A 22,450-nucleotide genomic window follows, 5' to 3' on the forward strand; every position below is an offset into this window, starting at 1 on the left:
TCTTCTGGCCAGAAGCCAAATACTGTTGCTTAAAATTAAATACTGTCATGCAAAAGACTAACTGGGGCATCCCTACTTCCTCTCAACGGCGTGGCTAAGAACTAGGCAAAAAGCAGATGACTGGGGGAACACAGAGCAAGAACCAGACTCCTTCCCACAACTGGGAGAAGAAACTCTCGACTGCCTCCCATACACACGACAGGTAACCTCCGAAGGAGACAAAGTCCAAGCATTTGCCCTCAGAATCCAGGTTTTGGTTCCTCCTTCTGCAGCGTTAATTCCTGTAGGCTCAGTGGTCCCCAACAAGAAGTCAAGAGTGTTATGGAAAGTGGGTGCTGCCTGGGTACGGAGAGAGACGTTCCCCCTTGAGCCACAACCATGGAAAACTTTGAGTGTTTGACTATAAAGCCCTTGTGTTGGGCTCTGCGTTGAGCACGGAGCCGGCCCAGCCCAGAGCTCAGGGCGATGAGAGCGCAGGAGCCGAGAGGCGCTGCCCCCACCAGCGCTTTCCATGGGCCTGCGGCACACAAATACTCCTTTTCAAAATAGCTACAATTTAAAAGGTCATGTTGTAAAGTCATTCGATTAGAATAGTAATAAAAGAGTAAACATTAACTCACAATTTTTCCTTAGGTCTTTCTTATTTCCAGTTGGTATCATTTCTCCCAGACTAAGTTGCACCTTATGAATCTGCAAGTTTATCTTGATTAAAAATCTTTAACTTCTCAGTTTTCAGTGCAAGAAAACTAATGTCCTTCCATTCAAAAATACCCACTCCTTGCTCCCATAACTCCCACAGTATCTTGACTGCAGCAATTACGTATTATCCATATTATTTGTCATTACTGAGACAGAAGTACACTGAAACATGGTAAAACTGTCACAATAAAGAAAATGAACTTTTACATGCTTTAATACTATGCGAAGAAGACAAAAGATAAAACTGCTGGTATAGTCTGGTAAACTATCTAGCTGGTGGGCTCTTGCAAACATTCTGCAGAGTCTTGATTGCTTAAGTTTCAATCATTATTACTCAATAAGGTTTTCAGAAAATGCAAACAATAACCACTTTCTTAAAAAAGAAACTGAGATAAACTTATGCACAAAAAACCCACCGGGCACATCAGAGAGAGCTGTAAATTGGCCCTGCTCCACGTGAATTAATGCAAAGGCATTGATTTGTTCTGGGTTAATGATAAAGACTCCCTGGTTAATTTTAGGAAAAGAACTTTCATTTTCTGACTGGCAACCAGAGCTATATATTACACAACCAGAAAGCCAAAGTTTGGCTTTGCAAGTGACAAATCAAAGCCAATCCCCCTCTGTAGGATGAGAGAAGGGAAAACAACCCTGGAATGGCCAACAGCAGTTTGTGAAAATGAAACGTAATTTCTGTCTGCACATCCCCTGCCACCTACCCACCCCAGACCAGCCCCACGAGGATGCCAAAGGAGAAACAATCTTGCAGGCCTCAGGGGGGTTTAGCGAAAAGTTTGCTAAATGATTTGATTGAAGCCAGTGTTGAAGACAGTTTGAGCTCATCTGAGAAGTGAAAATCAGACCAACTCCAGGGACCATCTAGATCCTGCACAGACACGAGCTTTTTTCATAGCAACAGGAAATACAAAACGAAGGGAAATTCAAATAAAAACACAGCAATACTGTCAAGAAGACAGCAGCAAGATAAGGGAGATCAAACAACAAATTGCTTGTTGTGTTCTTGTTCCTTATCTCAAAGAAATCCTGGAGGATAATGAATGTCCACTACAAGTGCCACAGCATCCATCCCAGTGCTGGCAAAGCAGCTCCCTTTGCCCTACGTCCTACAGCACATGGATACAACTGTTTAATCGTGTTTATTGGCCCGGAATAGTACGTCTAAGCAGTAACTGTAATATTTGGCACTTAGTTCTCTGTATTCAAAGAGTTAAGCTATGTCCTATAAAGATAAAAATCTCCACTTTTATTATTTTGTAAGGCTGCCTAACAAATGAGGATCCAGCTGTAATTGTAACATTCCAAGCTCTGAAGGCGCCAAGTTTTACTAACTATAATTTAACTGGTCCAGTTGATGCAGTCCAAATTCTTGTTTGGATAATCAGCCTTTGTTTAAATATGTACAAAAAAAAAAGCATAGGCCAGCATTAGCCTCTAGGCATGTCATGTGAGCTTATTACCCCGAAGCTTGCAGTAGCAGACACTCATGCACAAGAGGAGGATTATTTTGCTAGTATTACTGTTACGGTAACATATAATCAGACCTTCTCCCCCCCAGCCCCCACCCTTTTCTTTTCCTTTTTTTTTTTTTCCCCCCTTCACAATTCACAAGTCTTCTTTCCAAGTTCAAATAAAGTTTAAAGGTGAAAAGGTCAAGAAAGTTTCATGACTGGCTGTTGAAAGAGGGAGAAATAACCAGGGTCTCCAAGTTTGCATATACTAAAGGCTCAACAATTTTGTATTTTGCTGCAATTCATAACTGTACAAATCCCTTTTGTTGGATCTGTTTGGACTGAAATTAAACACTTCTTAATAATTTATAACTTAATATAATTAGAAAATAATAATAACTGTCAAGCAACTACATTCAATACATAAAGCAACTTGAGTGGCTCATTAGCTTATTTGTCAAAGCAACAATTTCTATATATTTTAGCTTATTTCTACTGGGAAGAGCAGTTAAAGAGCCACCCAGCTTGCCTGGAAATCATTTCTCCACCAGCTGGGAGCAATTCCCAAATTGCTGCACCTCACCCACATCCAAGTGATGCTGGCTCATTTTAAAAGCAGCTTAAGTCTGACTTCAGGAGGTGCCTTAACAGAAATGGAGGAAGGATGGCCAAAGCATTACGCTGCTACACAGACAAAAAAATGCATCCCACAGCAATATGCTGCACATCATTGGCTCTACATTTTACATCCGAATGGAAGTGTATCAATGTTTGGTCAACAAACTGACCGTCAAAATGAGTCATTTAGGAAACAGAAAATTCTTAATTCTTTATATATGTCGGTAAGGGACCTTAGCTCAGTAAACCATGAGGGCCAGGCACAAAGCTGCTTTCCCCATAGTTTAATGCCATCAGAGGAAACACTCGTATGTTTTTTTTTCTGTGGAGTAAAACTGACTTCTAAAATGTCAGAGGCCATGGATCTTCTTGGAAAGCAGCGAGTGAGGCTGTCTGCGCTGGGAGGTCTGGATGGATGGATGGATAGATTGATATCAAAGTATTCAAATATTCTCCAAATAGGTATGGTTCTCCTAAATCATTAATATTGTTGCAAGAAATCTTATACATTAAGGTGGAACAAAGCAAATTACGACTGCGTATGTTGAGCCAGAACCTCAACTGATTAAAATCTATGTAATCTTACTTCAATCATGTCAATATTCATCAGCCTGAATATCTAGTCTATTCAAGATAAAAGTAGCCATATAAATGTTCATTATAACTGATAAACTAAAAGCTGTGATCCTCTGACATCAGAGATCACTGAGCACCAGACAGTCCATCTTTTTTTATCGCTCTTCTCTTCTTGTGAGTACCTATGCCAATTCTATTTTTGTTGCATATTAATTTATGATGTTAAAAAATGTCAAATTTAAGTATACACAGCAAGGAAGTCCAGATTAAAAATTAGTCTCGTCTCAACTCAGCCAGTCTGTCCAGATCCTGAACTAGTGTAAACTGATTTGAAGTCAGTGGTGCCAGAACAACTTGCATTAGTCAGGGATCTGCTCTTGTTTTCATCTATTTACCTGATATATTTTCTAATTTACTTACTGAATAAGTCTCTTGTCTTTTCATTCCTTTCAACTCCTCCTCGTCTTGATTTTGTTTCTTCTGCCTGTAAACTGAAAACTAAACACATCTATTTGCAGAGAGCCATCCTCCCCTGCCCTGCAGCTCCCTGCATCACTTCTTTTTCTCTCACCCAACTCTTCCCCTCCTAACCCTGCCCTGTTTTGTTCCTGTGCTTTGCTTATATTTATTATCCATCTTTCTCTAATATTTCAAGGAAAGAGAGAAGGGCTTCAAATGTTGCATGCTATTTAACAAGCACAACAGTTCTCAAAAATTTTTTTGTATATCTTGACGCTGAAGAGCTACCCAAATTCCTAATGTATGAATAGGCTGGGGGGTCCTTTAAAGTGACCATGTAAATGAGAAAGGCAGTAGGAGAAATGTTTATTTCTTTGTTTTCTTTTTTTTAAAAAAAGTCTCCCATATTTCTCCTAGAAATCAAATGGTGCCTACAGAGGAACCAGAAGATGTCATTCTGGCTAATTGGAATAGGTCCTTATAATTAATCATTTTTTAATTCTTTAATCACTAGTTAAATGTGAAAGGATTCCTTTTTTTAAGTGAATCTTCTAAAACACATGGAAAAAAGATATAAATTGATAAAATTGATCTGTAACATAGTTTTACTTGAGGAAGGATTACAGGGTTGGATCTTGACATTATATACCTAAAACCATTTCTTGTTCCACTACCTTTATAGTTCCAAAAAAAATGTACATTTTGGAGACAGAGGCCTTTATCCTCTTAAGTGCTGTGGATTTCATGCCAATCTCCCAATATAAAGCAGACTTCAGACTTACACCCAAGAGAAATGGTCTCGGAAAGATTAGATTTTCCACCACAAAATAAAACCCTTGTGTGGTGAACCATACCAGCGCCAACACTACCTTCCTCCTAAGTGCTTGTTCAACATGGGGAAACACACCCATCCTATGTCCTCTCTTCCAAAGTGGAAGTGGTTTTATCATTCCTCTGCTGTTGTGCCAGCCAGTTTTTCCATGTGTAAAATTTCCAGAATTGTCACATGTACCTGAAAATCTATAGATTTATCTATTTTTTCTTATTCTATACCATTTTGCAATATAGAAAATGGCATACATTGCTCTTAATATTAGTGTACAGAATTCATTCTCATTTGTGATGTAACATAGATAAAACCAGTATGAATGACACACGATGAACAAAACTGGATGAAAAATTCTCTTAAATCAGGAAGATATTTCTGAGAGTTGCCCAAAGACGTGCACCTCTAATAGGAATAGTATATTACAGGGAATTAATTTTGCAAGGCATCTAGCAGCTCAACAAATAGGAGAGGAAACTTCCTTAGACTACCCATTTGATAGGAAGGTATTTTATCAATCATCCCCATATTAGAAAACACAGAGTTTTCAGGGTATTTCAAAATCCGTTGCCAGTAATAAAGTAGGACATGCAAGGAAAGGAGAGAAATATAGACTTAATACAATGTAACTGCTGAGGATTAAATTTTAACACCACCAAAGCCACACAAAAAAGAATGAATTCAAGAGTCAGAAGATTAAAACTGCATGTAGTCAGCTTGGGATTGGTATGCTACAGATGGAAACTTTCTTGACAACACACAGTTTAAATTCTAGTTAGGATATACTATGATTAAAAGCTCCTACAATTTTTGAGTACATCACTTTTTTCCTACTGGCTACTGTAATACAAAAGACATCCTTGCAAACATATAACTAGTGAAAAAAAGTGCAAGTAAAAGCCATTTAGGTTTCCAGCAAAGACATAAAAGCAACATAGCTAACGGACATCCAGGGCAGTCAAATCATTTCTGCAAAATCCATTAGTTACTAAAAGTTCTGGAGGGCTCAATTTTTACAGAAGAAACTGTAAAAACTCAGTATCCAGTTTCTCTATTGGGACACTGAGGTGTGAAGATCCAAATGATGCTGGAACTGAACTTGTATATTTGAACCTTTTGAACTCCATCTGCCCTTCATAAATTACTTTACCACTAGCTTTAACACGTTTCTAACCTACTGTGCTAGAAAAATAAGGAATCATTAGAATAACTGAAAGTGCAACTAACTTTATAACACTTCCACTGGAATTTGTCTTTGTTCAGAAGACACGCACCTATAACAGAACTACAGGATGAGAAAAAGCTTCCAGAAAGTCCAGTGGAAATAACATCTGTCTTCACGCTACTGAAAACAAAACACCAGACCCACCCCCCCAACCTCAAACCCATTTAAAGTAAATGACAATTGCACTGGACAGAAACAGACAATTGCTCCTTTCCATCTGGAAACACTGTCAAATGGCAGCAAATTCCACAAAATTCCCAACTGATACCAGAACTTAATTTTGCACTTCACACAATCAACCCAAGCTAGCAGCAGCCCTCCGCTCAACACCCCACCAGCAAGAAAATGTTGCAATTTTTCTTCCATGGGAAGTACAAAGAGGTGACGAAAGAAGCAGCAGCGAGAACACAGTGTCATCTGAAGAGCTATTTTGCCGTCCCTTTCAGCCTCCTCCTTTATTCCGCAGGACGCGGCTGCCACGCAGCAGGGGCAGCAGCCAGCAGCCCAGGGAAAACAGCTCCAAACTGCCTTTTACAAAGTCACAGCCCTGCCCAACAAAAGTGTGAAGTATCTGTCACTCGGATTCAGAACACCCGAACAGTTAATTGTAGTGTTTAAAATATAAAAACTTCACACAGTCCCATGATTTCTACAGCCATCTGCGTGTGCTAAGACAGAGAAGAGCCCTGCCATCCCCTCTGGCTCCTAACAAACCCTGGTAGCAGACAGGCTGCAGAGCGCCCAGCTGAACTATTTGAGTGTGGTGAGGAGCGTGGGTGTTCCTTTCCTCGAACCCCACGGTCCCACGCTTCCAGCGCCTAGGAACCACACCGAATCAAAGCACCATTCAGGTTGGAAAAGCCCCTCGGGATCATCGAGTCCAACCATCAGCCCAACTCTACAAAGTTCTCCCCTACACCACATCTCCCAACAGCTCATCCAAACGACCCTTAAACACACCCAGGGATGGTGACTCCACCCCCTCCCTGGGCAGCCTATTCCACTCTCTGACCACTCTTTCTGTGAAAATTTTTCTCCTAGTGAGATATGGTTGTGCCTTCGCCCGTGAAGAGCGACACTTGCTTCAACAACTGGGGAGCATGGAAGCCGCTGGGCCCAGCGTGGGTGGCCCCGGTGACGGATGTGTCACCTCACTGCAGAAGGCTCCAGTCAGCAGCAGGGGCTCACGGAGATCTCGTAGGATCCACTCCAGCGCGGAGGACCCATCCGTGTCTCTGCGTGGGTGCTGATGACTTCTGGAGCTTCTTGAGCCCTCGGGGAGCTGCTCCCCTCCCCTCTATACAAGGCAGATTATGGATGTTGGCTGGTCTGGCTGCTAACCTAAAACCTGGTGCTGGGTATTTTACTAGCACATGAGAAACACACCTTCCCCTAAAGAATTTAAAGTCTTTTTTTTTTTTTTCTTTCTTTTAGAGGCATCATCATCTTGACCCACAACTCTAGGTTTGAACCTTGACTTATGCAAAGGGTAATACTCTTCCATCCCCTCTCCAATTCCAAAATTAAAACCATCATCAAAAGCGGTGCGGTAAAATAACCCCTCGCACTTCTGATAATTTTTACTGCAGCAGCTCTGGCTGTGTTGGGTGTTACGCGGCCCCGGGGATGTGCTGCTCCGAACAGACACGACTTTGCAATGCAGGGCAGGGGAGGGTTATCATCTTACTGGATCCAGAGAAAAACAAGGACGAAAGAGATTCACACGTCCTTTATAGGAGAGATTGAAATAGTTTAGATTTTAAAAATTAATCCAACTTCATGACAATGCCCATAAAGATTCTTACTTCATTTTAAGCTGCCTTAAACTGAAAGAAGAGATCCCACAGGGAGGCTGGGGAAGACCAAAGAAGAGAACCCCGGTAAGACAGCAGCCCAGCTGCTTAAACACAACTTCTTCCCGTTGGACATAACACACACAGTGAGTAGATTTCTCATCATTATTTTTGAGACTGTCAGCATGTTTATAGACAGTCAATCACTGGGATTTAGGAGAAAAACTAAGACTTTATTTGAAGTCCAGGAAGAATGGAAAAGCTGGTTCACAAACGAGACAGCACATTATCATAAGCAAAACAATCTGCAAAAAAGATATTACTTTCTCCTACACCTTTCCTGCCTGCAGAGAGAGCTCAGCATTCCAAGCTGTGTGCCTGCCAATGCCTGTATAGAAACTCTTCAGCTCTTGTCCTGCTTGCATAAGGAGTTTCTTTGGGTTCAGGAAAGCCACCTAATTTTTTTTTTTTCTGTCTCAGAGAGGAAACTGCCCATCTTCCTCTCGGAGAAAAGCTATGAGAAATAATGAGCTTTTCAAGAGGTCAACTAGCATAAAAATAGTTACTGCTTTTTTCTTCGGATTAAAATGTTATCATATTGTATCTGGACACTGTATTTTAATTTCTCTTTAAAATGATCTTGCTAAGCAGCAAAGGGACTCAGCAGCTCCCATTTACAGGTCACCTCAGGTCTCCTGAACCAACTATGCCTTGGGGTTTTAGTGAAACTCAGGAATTCCAAAAGCAAAGCACATTGCCCTTAGTACACAAAATGCTTCTGATTCACAGAATGACACAAATGTACAAGAAAAAAGGACGTCTGATTATTTTTTGTAACAGATGGCTTTTAGATGGACAGAATACACTTATGCATTTCTTAAGCCACCAAACAGCAAGTGATTTTTAACAATGGGCTTGTGTGAAGTGCTACTTGCTTATCAAAAAGATTCCAAAAAAGAGTTTCAGCGGTTGAACTCTCACTGCATTTTAAGTCCTGAACAAAGAATAAGATGCTGTAGCTGCACAAGTGTGTGCTCCTTCCTATTGTGGGAAGGCAGCCTGTCCAAACTGCTCATGCTCTGACACATGATGCTACCACAACTTTTTCATACTTCAGATAAAGTCATATGAAATTATTTGACATCTAGAAATGAAATGAATAAAAAGGGAAAATGACAAAACTTTCTGAGCGATGCAGTTTTCCCATGGAAGTCCATGTCACAGTTTGCCTGTTCAAGCAATAATGAATAAGATGCAGGCAATCTAGGGCAGAGTTATATGAGTACTTGCAATTTATGAAATTACCACTTCCATTAATTATGGCTCTTAATGAGATGTGGTAACTGACCCCATGTGAACAGTCCTAGCCATACGAATGAACACAGGTGTCCAAAGAAGTGATCACTAAAGATTGTGTAAGTTAACCTGTTTCACTTCCCATTTGCATGAAGAAAGATTTGTGGGTTTGCATTCCCTCTCCACCAGCCCAGACTGGCTTTCATTTCCTTGCTTCCCAGCTTGGAAATGAGCCATGCATCATTTATAGACTTCTGAGGTTGGGTAGAGCACTTCCCAAGGATCATTTTGGAAAAATGGTACCATGTTTCAAGCCAGGGGGATGCAGGTATAAGCCTTAAAAAAAAAAAAAAAAAAAAGGCTAGCAACTAGAGTGGTCATCAATAATTTTTGTTTAAATGTATTACCAGCATAAGCTAGAGTGTTTCAAATAGCTGAAGTATCTCCGTATCATGCATGGGATCTACAGTCATTACATCTCATAAGCTAGAAATGACCTAAATTTCTGACATTAAATGAAGAGTAGGCAAGGAACCAAACCCAAATCACAGCAACAACCCCCTCACCAAACCCAAACCCACAGAATTTACTTCAGAAAGCAAAGGTATGCACATCCAAGTTTTTATCCCTTGGAGCTCATCGGTTTTGGAATCACAAGCAGCGTCACTAGGTAAATGCACAGGCTGATTTCATCCAAGAGCTACGGGTTCATCTGCTGGGTACCTTACAAAATAGCAGAGATCAGTCCTGCCTGATGCAAATGTTAAGTCAGAAGAATAACATTACATAATGTGCAACAAAACGTTAATTTACAAGAAGGCAAATCTAATGCTTTTTTTTCTCGGAAGCCCAGTGATATTCTAGAACACATTATACACACAACAAGATGACATAAAGGAATTAAATATTTTTAAAAACATTTTTGTATGTTATGTCAATTTTGGTTTATATTTTGTTTCACTAGTTGATAATCTTAAGACAAAACATGCTGCTGGTGAAGTACTAAATCACACCAAAAGAGCTAAGGTTTTTAGATGAAACAAGAAGCTGATTACACATGCACCGAGTATAGCAGTCACTAAGCGTTTCTGGATTGTAGGGATAAGATACTCTCTTTGCTTATTACTGCCTTCCTGATCCAAGGAGATTTAAGCAACTGTTTTCAATTAGATGTTTTTAAGCTAGTAAAACTACATCCATAAAGACATATTTATAGAACAACTTAAAGCTAGAAGAATTAAAACGACTACAAAACTGATGAATTCCATTCCCCCACCCCCCCAGAATCATTTACTGACCATTAACGAGCAAAAAGCACTGCAATTTTAAGAATTAATCCACTGTCGCAAAATTAAATCAGATACACTAGTAGGGATAATGACAAACTGGTGGCTCCAGCGTTGTCAGTTTGCGGGTGATACAAGTTCAAGTCGTCTGTGCTAGTGGCCACTCTGTTGGAACAAACATGAACATAAAAGGTAACATTAAAAGTGCAGCAGCACCAACTGAATCAATTCTGTCACTGAGGACGCAGACTTGTAATAAGTGGCATTGGGTAAATATTACATTTTAGAAATGATCTGGCTAGTTCCGAGACCGCCAGACCTCAGCGCATGAAAATAAAGGAAGACACAGTAATGAAAGTAAATGAAAAAGAGACGATACTCATTTCCCTCGAAATTCCTGAACACAAGAGCCCAGCAGTGTGGCTTTGCTACACATGACTGCTTTCATCCCCGTTAACCTATGACGAATATTCTGAGATTTATAGGAACAAAACTGAGCTTTGATAGTTTTTATCTGATGGTTAAACAAAATTTGCCTAAAAACCTCTGCAGCATGTGACTGTAAATATTTGCAAAATGAGTCGCCTTAGCTCTACTCACTGAAGAATACACAGCAACGGCAGAGGCTTCCCCACGAGCAGGCACACCCTCTCCTCTGCCAAAGCCAGAAATCAAAGCTGTTAATCAAGTATCTACTAACATCTATATTCTATACCAGACTGCCCCAGGGCTAGCGCTAGGTCAGAGGCAAAATAACTGGTAAGGAAGATGCCACAGCCACGGAGGGGCAGGGGCAGCATGCAGCCACGCTCCAGCCCTGCCTCCTCCTGCTGCAAGACCTGGCTGAAGAAGCTCGAGTCCACCTGGCATCCTAAATTTCAACTTCCCTACACATTTCTACAAGCCCAATTTATTCCTACCTAAGCACATCATCAAGAAAACTCCTAAAAGCACATTAACAGTGGAGTGACTTTAAGATTCAAATACATCATTGAAACATACATATTTTATATACTTAATACCCTTCAGAATCAGGCCATAAATACAAACGGATATTACAAAGCATGAGCCAGCATCTCAGCTTTCTTCTGTGACAGCGGGGCCTTCACCTGGGCCCCCTGCACCATGGGTGATGGGTGCTGTGCCCCGGAGAGCCCCACGCCCCACACGGCAGATGCGGGAGATGCTCCAGGACAGCCTGTGAATCTCACAACTAACACACGGGCCCTTGCAGAGAAGCATGAGAGAGATTTTCTTTTCCGTATTTATTTTTATTAAGACCTTGCAGCTTACATTCGCTTCACGTGCTGAAAAAGCACATGCTACATAAGGAAATTTTAGAAATTATTTTTGGTGAATTCGCCTTTAGAATTACACACAGGTTCTAGTTTTAGGGAAGCTCTTCAACCCTGAAGTAAGGAAGTGCCCTTTATTGGCTATGCAGTACCTTGCCTGTCCCCAGTCATGCAGAATAAAAATATATTTGTTTTACATCTGTATCCTGCCCATCTGGGCAGAGCAACATGAACCAACGACTGGCAGCTAGAATCTTCTGCTGGGCCCTGGATGGCAGCACCAGCCATCCCGGCTGCCCTCTGTCCTGCCTCCCCCATCACCTTTTGATCTTGGAGAAAAAGGCAAAGCTGAGTATGAGTGCTCGGGGGAACCCAAGGTATCCTCCCTCCTCACGAGCTAAATAGAAACAAAGGAGACAGAAAAAATTCAAGTAATGACATAACCTGTGCCATCGTACACTGTTTTCTGTTCCATCACGTTAAAGAAACAGAAAGCTGTAGTGATGCAGTCATCCCTGAAACCTCTCCGTATGGATCCTGCTACAGTTCAAACCTGCTGGGATAGGCAGATCGTTACACACTTACTGAAATCACATAATGCACCCAGATGAAGATGCATAACTACATCAGATTCACCCTTCTCGATGAATGTGGCTCTGATTTCTAATTGGTTTTGACCCTGTTTACAGCATGTTAAGAAACAAGACTAAAATACTACAGTTTTGTTAATGGGAAACTTGGTAATAACAAGGCTAGTCCAATGCCTGTTATTCACATGAGTGTCTTTGTGCACGGTAAAGGATGGCTCCTGTAAGAAAAAGTTACAGGAAAAAATCAAAAGCAAAGTTTCATACAATTATATCCAAATTGGCAGAGAAGAAGCGAACATAAAAGCAAGTGAAATAGCACGAACAGTGAAGCAGTAAACAATTTTGCCTAAGGCACAACACTAATGCAGACTAACTTCAAAGCATCGACTGAACCAACAAAGGTGACAAACAATACACGTAATAATAAATCAGCACTTGCTCCCTTTTCTTCCCTTAATCGAGATCAAACCCGACAGAAAGGAGCACCAGAGAACATCACCATCGCCCCGGAGCGCGCCACGGCTGCGAGACAAGGCACTCGCTCTCGCGGGACGAGAGGTGGGAAGGGAAGGAGAAGGGAAGGAGAAGCGCAGGGGCACAAGCACGCTCAGCTCCTCTTAACGGCTCTGAAGCTGGTGACACACCAGGTACACGAAGCCTCCAGCAGACGGCTGTCTCGGGTCCTTAACAAGCAGGTACGTATGTAGGTACGTATGGATGTATCTAACCCGGGGCGGTATAAGCCGCATAGATACATCATGTACGCAGTGTAGAAAACTTCACGCGAGCATACAGCCGATTATAAAGCTCTCCCACTTAAAGTGTGCTGTCAAACAAATACTGCTAATTCTGTAATTCCAAATACGAGGCTAGGACATCTTAGAAGTGACTGCTTTGATAATAACTTCTGGAATTTAAAACAGATAATCCCCAAGCAAGTTCTGGTCTTGCTCATAAAACGCTTTAAACTCTGTCCGATGTATAAAATGGGAAAAAAAAAAGTATATAAACTAGATTACAGCATTTTGGCTACAAGTTTCTTCAAATAAACTAGGCTGAGACATTATGTTAAGGGAAGTCCACCACATCAGAAGCTTTATTCTGCCTTTTTTTTTTTTTTTTTTGCTAATTATAACTTATAATGAACCTCTTCCCCAGTAAGCTGACTCAGGGAAAAACCACTCTGAAAGGCATCAGCTACTGATGAATTATTTTTATTAATTAAGTTAAAGAAACAAAAACCACAGTGGTTTTCAGTGCTGCAACTCACAGCAGAACCCACAAGCTTGAAGGCAGAGAAAAGTGTGAAAGTCAGAGCTCAGCTCCGAACGGCTCCTCCATGTACCGAGGGGCTGAAATTCCGTGAATAAGGGGTTTTTCTCTCTCCCCTTCGGACACCTGCTTTGGACTTAATAAAACACCACAAATACCACTGCCTTTACTGTATTAGAAACTGAAATAATGGGTATTAAGCAGAAGTAGCTTTTACAATACACTGATATTTAAGTAGTTCAGCTTGTGATCGGGTTTGTTGAAAGCAGAGTAGATCGAAGAATAGAATTAAGAATCCTGGCAAGTTCCAAACATCTTAAGATTTTCCTTTTAAGTTTTAGTAGCCAAGAGATTCAAGTTTTACTTTTCACTTCGGATTTGAGACCGAGGACGCTGCAGAGAATGTCCAGATTTAGCAGGTTTGTGCGTTTCCCCGCAGTAAGCGGCTGCCCCCGCCGATCCCCGCCGCTCCGCAGGGCACGCGCGCAGCCCCAGGAAATCCCGCCGAGGAAGGGGGGGGGGTTTCCTTGCTGGGGATTTCTTCCTTTAAACATGCAGTAGATGGAGCAATTCATAAGATTTTCAATAAAACTTTGGGATTCTCTTATTTAAGCCAGAATCCTCTTTGAACAGCGATACTTTATATAATGAGCCCTATTTATAGTCTGCCTCTTCCTCTGGCCACCGGCTCCTCTTCTGCTTGCCCACTTGCCGCTTTATCCAATCGCACGTGCCTTTTATGGCAAGAACTGAAATACCTTAAATCTGCACATGCAGTGAAAAGAAGGCTTATTCACACAGCTAGGACATGCTTTTTCATGCAGTGCTGGTTACTGGGAAGTTTAACTTTCGTGAAAGAGGATAGAAATAAAACAAAACAGGAAAGTGGATATTTTTCTTACTTATTTCAAGTGTACATATTTTGGGTACTTTTTTTCTTTTTTTTTCTGTGACACAGAATAGATACTTTTCTGGGGGACTGTAATATCCCTCAGCGTGTTTTCCACCAAGATTGCAAAAAGAAACACTTTTTCTGAAGAACTCATGGAAACTGGTAAATTGAAGACACAAGCCCTCATTGAAAACCTATAATTTTTTAATTAAATTTACATGTCAGTGGATCTTTTGAGCTCCGTCTGTATGTTTTTTATAATGTACGTTTCTAGTGCTTTTTCCCATGGGTATTATGCACTATTTCTAAACTGGGATTACTCAAGTTGAAGTGTGATAAAGGGCACATTATAGTTATATTAAGCAAAACGGGGAGGAGAAAGCTTTTATATAGTCCGAAGAAAGCTGTGCTCAGAGCCTCCTTTCTGGTAACAAGCAGAGCAAGGCAACCAGTCAGCTAGAAACCACTGCTATCAAATTAATGCTTTGTCTTGAGAAATAGTGATTTATTTTATCCCTTTTCCTTTGTTTATCCTTTGTTTTCTGCTAAAAAATAAAGGTTGTTTTCTTCAAAATCATTAACTCTTGCTCTGGGGTATCACTGGAAACACGTTGTGAGCAACAAAACAGAGAGACAAGCTCTGTATTGTACATCAGTGCAACTTGTATGGTTAGTCTTTGAAAGGGCTGACAGAGGAGGAGAGGGGATTTCTGAACACAGTTTGGGTTACCATCTCTTCCCCGTGGTTTCGCAACCATGTTGTTATTCTTCACAGCTCGCCCGAAAGAGGCAGGAACTCAACTTGCTCCGTCTCCACAGTGCCCGGCCCAACTAAGAAGTACTTGTCAACAGTGCTGCAGCCATATAAACAAGCAGCAGCTGGATGAGAAAAGGAGGGCATGTCAGCTCAGAGCGGCAGAAAAGGTTTTTCACGGCAGCTATTTGCAAGCCTCCAAGGAGCTACAGAGGCTGCCCATTAAAACCCTGTTAAAACACTTCTGATGTTGTCAGCAGTGGAGAGCTGAAATAGCACAGTGATCACTGAGATGCTATCTGCCTCAAGCAGTTCAGTGGTACTGTCAATAATATGAGCAAGAAGGTACAAGATGAGCAACAACCTAATTCCTACATCAAAATTTCATAAACTCCCTCAGCTGGTAAACACTAGAGATGTGGGCAAACACAGGACGGCCAATAAACCACCCAGAAAAGATGACCTTTAATCTGGAATCTTTCCCCAAAGCTTTGAACCTTTAAGTTAATTTACACTTTGAAAGCAAAGCAGCGTAATGGCAAGGAGAAAGCAGGAGGAAGGAGGTGACGGCTCTCCCATCAGTGCCTGTAATCTGCTCCCCAGCTTCACACTTCTGACAAAAGCCCAAGGGTAAACCATAACAACGCTTTTAGGCATATACACTTCCAAATATCCCATGTGTATACCTGTAGTTTCTCCCCTCTTTGCTTTGATTTTTGAAGTACTGACTCAGGTAGCCATTCCTTGGGGTAGTTTTTGCAAATATATTCCTATCAGGTGAGAAAATTTGCTACTTGTCCTCCAGGAGAGCAGTGCCTTGTTTGAAAGCAGACGTCCTGATGTGCCAGGGTACTAAAACTGTGAGTAATGATAGCAGAATCGTTTACTCCTCTGCTACTCTGTGCTCATGAGCAAGTACTACTCACAGTGAATAATGGCTGGAGAAACAGGGCCAAGGTGAAGAGTTATTTATAATACAGTAGCCAATGAGTAAGCACTTAGCTATGAATTTACTGCTCTGGCTACAATTTCATGAGAAAATGAGCAGAGCCAGCTTTTGGTTTTCCAGTTTTAAAAGCTATACACCCACTAAAACCTAGTAAAAATAATTCGGGAAGGATTGGGGTAGTTATTTATAAAGCAACCATGACAGAGATCATGTGCATCGCGGCTAAATGCAAGATAATCATAGATGCTTTAGTTTCTTAGATACAGTCCTCAGAATTGCTAGGGCAGTCAGTGAAACTCCTAGACTCATCGTCTTAAACCAGTATCAGATGCTTCCCCCTTTTTATGCAATAAATATCCACTGCGGAGAGCCAAAAGACAGAGCTCGGTGGAAATGAAGCAAAGAATTAGACTGTCATCTGCTCAGCAGTCCTGGGTTTAGAGGTCAGAATATCCGTCTACTTTTTCATATGAAGTGAGTGTACTGTCTTTCAGAGCAAGTTTCTGTCAAGTATACCCTGGATTTGCAGAAGATCCAGCATGCTTATGAGTAATTTTTAATTCTTTTTATCAGCCCAGAACGAGACAAAGGTTATTTCTAGAAATGCGTTACTTTCACCCAAAGTGGCAACAACTTATTTGGGCACATAAAAAAAATCTGACCAGGAAAATATTGGGACAAGATGATCGAGCTCACCACTCTTCTGAATTTCCGACAAGAAACACACCATTTCCCAGTACGCTCTGCAGAATAATTGGATATTTTCCAGCACCCACATCAGGACTTTCTGCTGAGGACCTGCTTATCGACTGAAGTTTGGATGGCATGACACAGCAAGAGACTTTGGCTTGCCATTGCATCTCTTAATGCTGGTTTATAGAAAAGGACTATGTTTTAGTTCAGCCAGCATTTTACCCCACAAGGACATATGGCTCAGATTTGTGATGGAAACGGACACTTGGAAAAACAGAAGTAACGATTCTACAGGACTGCAATTTATTTCTGAATTGTAAACACAGAAGGAATGGCTTCTTATGAAACTTTTAAAGCCAACTGCTGGTTTTACTATCTGTTGCGCTTTCAGTTTGGGGAGTCCAAGGGGTATGTTTTCACCCTGACGTACAAAGAGTCATACGTGAAACTGTGCTCTACAATTTTTCTACATGGAGTTGGCGTTAGTCGCATTATTTCAGTGCGCTGAGCTCGTTGCAACTGGCCTAACTTCACCTTGGTAGACAATCACTGAACTCAGTCAGAGCCTTCTGAAAAGCCTAATTAGGCACTTTTGCAGATCCGAAGTATCTTGTACATTTTCACGTGTCTTATGGTTTTAAAAAGCTGTCTTTCCCCCCTCCTTATCTAAAGGCAAGTTAAAACAATTCAGTGTTAGAAAGAAGGAATATAAAGAGTAACAACAGTCTTATATCCCCTGGTCTCACAAGCCTGAAGTTAAATATCTGCCTTTGTACAACTGTTTCCCTTCTTTTATTAGCTAAATATTGTGGCAGCATGCAACTAGAGCACAAAGAATAAAATTACAACTATTTGAGATGAGTGCAACTTTTACAAGAGTCAGATATCCCTAACAACCCAGACAGTCAATAACCCAGCACAAATTAACTCTGGCAAATAATAGGTGTGTTGACCCTAAATTCACGAGGCAATAAAACTTACCAACAGCCCGTTGTTTTAAAATACTCAGGCACTTCTCAAAGACAATATAGTTTTTGTTTGTGAGCAAGAAGATCATTAATTAGGAAAGCTTTTAAAAAAGGTTTTAGTATCATTAGCAAAAACTAATAGGAAAATAAATTAACTTGCAACATCTGACACCAAGTTTGAAAAAAAGAAAACCTGAAGCTGCCTACCCACTCCATGTCCCAAGGACTACACCCCGCAGACCCACTTCTCTGCAGATCTCCATAACCACAGTAACAAAATTAAAATTTCCTTTCTTATTGCATTTTGAGTTAGAGACGCATTGCTGTGAACACAGATCTGTCGTACAGTGGAGTCACAGCAATATAATTTGAACCAACTCAGTTCATCTCTTCAATTCAACAGCAACGAAAATACGCTTAAAAACACAAAGCCGTAATCTCTTCTTCTCGGTTTGTTTTCTTTTTGAGAGCTTTTTAAAAATAGCAGAGCTCAGGTAAAGTTACTGTTCAAAAACTGTCCTATGGTAGGCTCTGGTGTGAATTCTTATTTCTTGAAGGAAAACACATTTTCTAGTTATTTTGAGAGTCTGTTTAAAAATGCAGTATTTTAAAATAACACACCATGAAAAGTAGCCCAAAGTATTTTATGGCTTTGAATAAAATTCTCTTTTCCCTTCCCCTGGATGCTTGCTAAGAGACACCATAATTAGTCTGCCAAACAATCATCACATACAAAGGAGTGCACATAATGGAATTGTCCACCATTTCAACCATGTCAACTACTGAGTTATGAAAGATTTATACCTACTTCATAGTAAAATTATTTAGTAAATGTCACACAGCATAGCAAAAACCATGGGCACATTATTGAGAGGGAGTCAGGTTCAGTGCAGAGCTCCCAAAACCAACGACCAACAAGAGCAGACTCTGCAAGCCAAGTGTTTATATGGCCCTAAAACCATACGATGATGGAACGTGATTTTCTGTTTTTCTAGAAAGAAAGAAAACATAGAATTTTAACTTTAAAAAGGAGGTTGTACAGAAAGCAAAATGAAATATTAATAACATACCAAATTTTGGAAAATGAACTGAGACAATTAAAATTCACTTGTAACTGCAACTGCTCACTAACTGAAAGCCATCTTCTTGGACAGATTACCAAATCTAAGCAGATGATGTGCTTTCCTCTTAGAAGGAAATCTTGAAGCAAAAGCTTTGAGAAGTCAAATAATTAACTTGCCAGGGGAAGAAATTTTCCTCTTCAATACCTTTACATTTGTGTAAAGCAAAACTATACAAAATGCTGATGCAAGCCCCAAAGGGAAATACTTATGCTGTAGGGCACACCCTTACCTAGACCACCTTAAATCCACCCCCAGCCTACGCCTGGCTCCAGAGCGGGACGTGCCCGTGATGCACCGGGGCCCGGGCTCTGCCTGCTGGGATGGTGTTTATTCACAGGAAATACGAAGGGAAAATTCACGCTCAGCTGCTTAATGAGAACTGACATCGCATCTCCAGAGAGAGAGCAACTTTGGATGTCAGGCAGGTTAGCACAGGGCAAGCAGACGGTCAATAAAATATTCAATAAAGTACTTTGATACAATAGATCTAATATTGGGGAAAAAGCCAGAAGTCCTTTTTTTGGTAAGAAAATGAGTTTAAAATGGTGGTTAAAATGGCCTATATGATATTAACCTCCTAAAACTTGAAAACAATTGCAGCTGGTTTTTGAACCTGTTAATAAAGGCAAAACCAAATAAAGGCTCACGCAGCACAAGATAAGCTTTTGTGGACATGCAAAGCAGGTAATCACTAACTAGGTAATTACTAGCAAGTGCACGCACCTTCTTTTACAAAATATCTCCAAAATAATTTTACAACTAATTTTTAATTGTTAATAAAAAAAAAAAAAAGGGTATCTACTGATCACCTAAAATAGATGATGCTCAGGGAGACAGGACAAGCCTCCCCTAGTCTGGATCCCAGCAGACGTGTGCTGATGTGAGTGACCCGGGAGCAGCCCCAGATGCTCCAGCATCACGGCCAGAGTCCCAGCGCCGGCTTCTCTCCTCCCCTACGTGAGCTAACCTGCTGCTCATTTTTCCAAGCAGGATTCCTACTAGATTTCCTCTGAGCAACTTTCGTGACAGCTCTTTCATGTCCTGCTTTCAGTGACTTCTTGAATTTCCCCCCCCACCTTACCAGATTGAAGTGTTTGGTTGGAAAACCCTGGAGGGATCAAGAAAGCAACAGGCCATATGCAGTGAATCCCTGCAATCATTCTAATGAAGCTAAATCTTTGAGTTTACATAAAAGGAAAATTAAATCAAGCACTGGAGTGGATTGGAAAGAAATACACCAGGAGATGGATAAAGTTAATCATGTTTAGTTAAGGCTAATGCTGACCTACTCAGGCTTGCCTTGCAGATCCTTTGTACTTACTGTAAGTTTGATCTATATGGGACTACAGATGCACACAGAGCTGTAGCAGCTGCCTGGAATTTCTGCAGTGCTTTACATTTGCAGACTGCAGGGGAAGTACCACTTCACCCCACAGCATCACTGCAAAGTATCGCGGATGGAAATACAAGAAACCAGGGCTGTGGATCGTGACTGGGGGACTCCTGAAGCCTGGCCTTGTCCTTTAAACCCCCCAGGCAGTAACGTGTTTAATAGAGAAGTCCAGGAAAACCTCCTTCACCTCAGTAAAATAACGAAAGCAAAATCTCATTCTCACAAATATCATTCCTGTCACTCTTCCAAAGGGAATCCGGGGTTTGACTGGGATGCTCCTCTGCGCAGGAGGCTCCATCCCGAGCAGCCACGTTTCACAGAGCTGCACCTCGCGCTGCCAAGAAACCAGCTACGAGGTGTATGGGCAGCTCTGTGCAAAGAACCAACCTGCCTGCTGCTCTACACAGAGCAAGAACTTGCTTTTCCCTCTTTCTCTCTCTATAGAAAGATCTTATTTTGTCTATACTGTATCTTGTGGCCTGAAACTTGTATGTAAAATTACTTTTAAGAGAGGAAATGGCACAGGAATTCCTGTCATCATTACATTGATTTTTTTGTTTGTTTGTTTTATTTTTCACAAAGATCTCAACCACATCTCCAGCAGGTGAAGGTAAGAAAATTAGAGACTATGAAAATAAACAGAGTAAGTTTCTTTTTTTTCTTACATTCAGCCATTCTAATATGGCAACCTCTTCGTGTTTTTTCCTCCTAAAATAAAATCTTATCTTCAAAGAACAGGTGTGCAACGTTTTGACATAAACCCACAACATCATTTCTGACACACAATGGGGAAGAACTAGGGTGTCTTGGACAAGAGGGTGGCTTGCAGCAGCTCCACCACAGAAGCCGAATGGCTGGCGTGCACGGGCTGCTGCATGTTTTCAAGGATGTATCCAGTCCACGGGCCACAGGTTGACTATTGTAGTTCTATCTGACATTTATAATTTAACAAATTGAGTTGCATTTCCCAAAATGCGTACTTGCATGCAATGCTGAAGCAAATGCATTCCTTCAACTCATTCTGCTTTAACTGGTATCAGCTACACAAACTACACAGTCTCCTGATGAAGGAGCAAAAGATTAGGATATGAATCTGTCAAGTTTGGAATATTTTTTTCTGTATAGCTCCGTTACATGACTGAAGACAATAATGCTTCAGTATTTTCTGAGAATAGCTCATTTGTTCTTTATTTCAGTGTTACAGAAAAGATTATTTGCAACTATTCACTTCCTTACAAAATATTCGGATTCTTCAATGAAAAGAGTTTCCCACATTGTGTAGCCACCCACACAGCTCCATCTGAACGTGAATGAAAAGCTGTGCTTGCTGATGTTGAATATGTTAACCTCTTACAGTTCTCCAGCTCCGGGGAGCCACTTTTCTTCTGCATCTGCACAAGGAGAAGTGTTGAACACAAGCTAGATTCTGTTGATTACGTACAAATAAAGAAAACAAAGGCATCAGATGATTATGACTGAAGTGATTTCTCAAGTTCATAAGTTGTTTCATTTCTGGCAAACTAAAACCAAGTTTAAGCTTGCTAAGAATTAATTGCAATGTGTTACAGATCATAATTAGTAACGGGATATGAAACATTTTCCCTTCTACTTTAGGCTACTGGTGTCAGCTTTGACCAGTTCAAACTCAATCAGAAGTCATTACCATTTAATGACTAGTTGTGGTGTATGTGCAATAGCCTAGTGGTTTAAGTCCCTTCCCTAATCATACATACCACCACCGTCATAATTAGCACTCATGACAGCAGTCTCAGCAGAGACTAGGGATGCCGGCTGGCAGACATGAAGCTCAGTGTACTTGAACCAAATTATTAAGTGAACATCCATTCCAATCCTTATGTCTTTTTTAAAAAAAGTGTAATTTGCACCATACTGCTGCTTTTTGGAAAGTCGCCTTTGTTGATAAACGTCTTGACACCCCAGTAAACTCTCGTTTGATGCCCCAATCACGGCAGAAGCAGCAGGACCGCTCTCCCCTCGCGGGACCCGCTGCCACAGTGCGCTCAGACAAGGACACGCACGGGGTTGGATGCCAATGGGGTACAAGGGCCTCAGCTTGGGTGATGTTGGAGAAATGATAACACTCCCAGAGTAGCTCCTTTCTAAACCAGTAAAACCTCCTATTTGCTAACTCATATTTACTAAATGCCTTTAAACCTGAACTACATCTCTTTGCTCTCTCTTGGCTGAGCACATCAGTGTACACCTGCCCACAATGGTGGTTCCTACAGGTCCTCGAACGTTCAGAGCCCCAC

The 22,450-nt window shown here is 41.1% G+C and overlaps 1 protein-coding gene across 14 annotated transcripts in view; it reads right to left on the bottom strand.

The window, feature by feature from the left end:
- The window catches only part of BCAS3 (BCAS3 microtubule associated cell migration factor), a 372,074-nt gene that overhangs the window by 105,185 nt on the left and 244,439 nt on the right, over positions 1-22,450 (bottom strand). Inside the window, exon 24 of one of the 14 annotated variants that reach the window (XM_074890734.1) lies at positions 19,948-21,603. The exons of the other annotated variants lie outside the window; for them this stretch is intronic. Within the exon in view, the coding sequence (XP_074746835.1) occupies positions 21,410-21,603 (194 nt within the window). The 3' untranslated portion in view covers positions 19,948-21,409. Of the gene's footprint in view, positions 1-19,947; positions 21,604-22,450 lie in introns of those variants that run through there. 14 annotated transcript variants of the gene reach the window in all.

This window comes from Strix uralensis, chromosome 20, assembly GCF_047716275.1.
Source record: "Strix uralensis isolate ZFMK-TIS-50842 chromosome 20, bStrUra1, whole genome shotgun sequence".
In the NCBI taxonomy this organism is placed as follows: Eukaryota; Metazoa; Chordata; class Aves; order Strigiformes; family Strigidae; genus Strix; species Strix uralensis.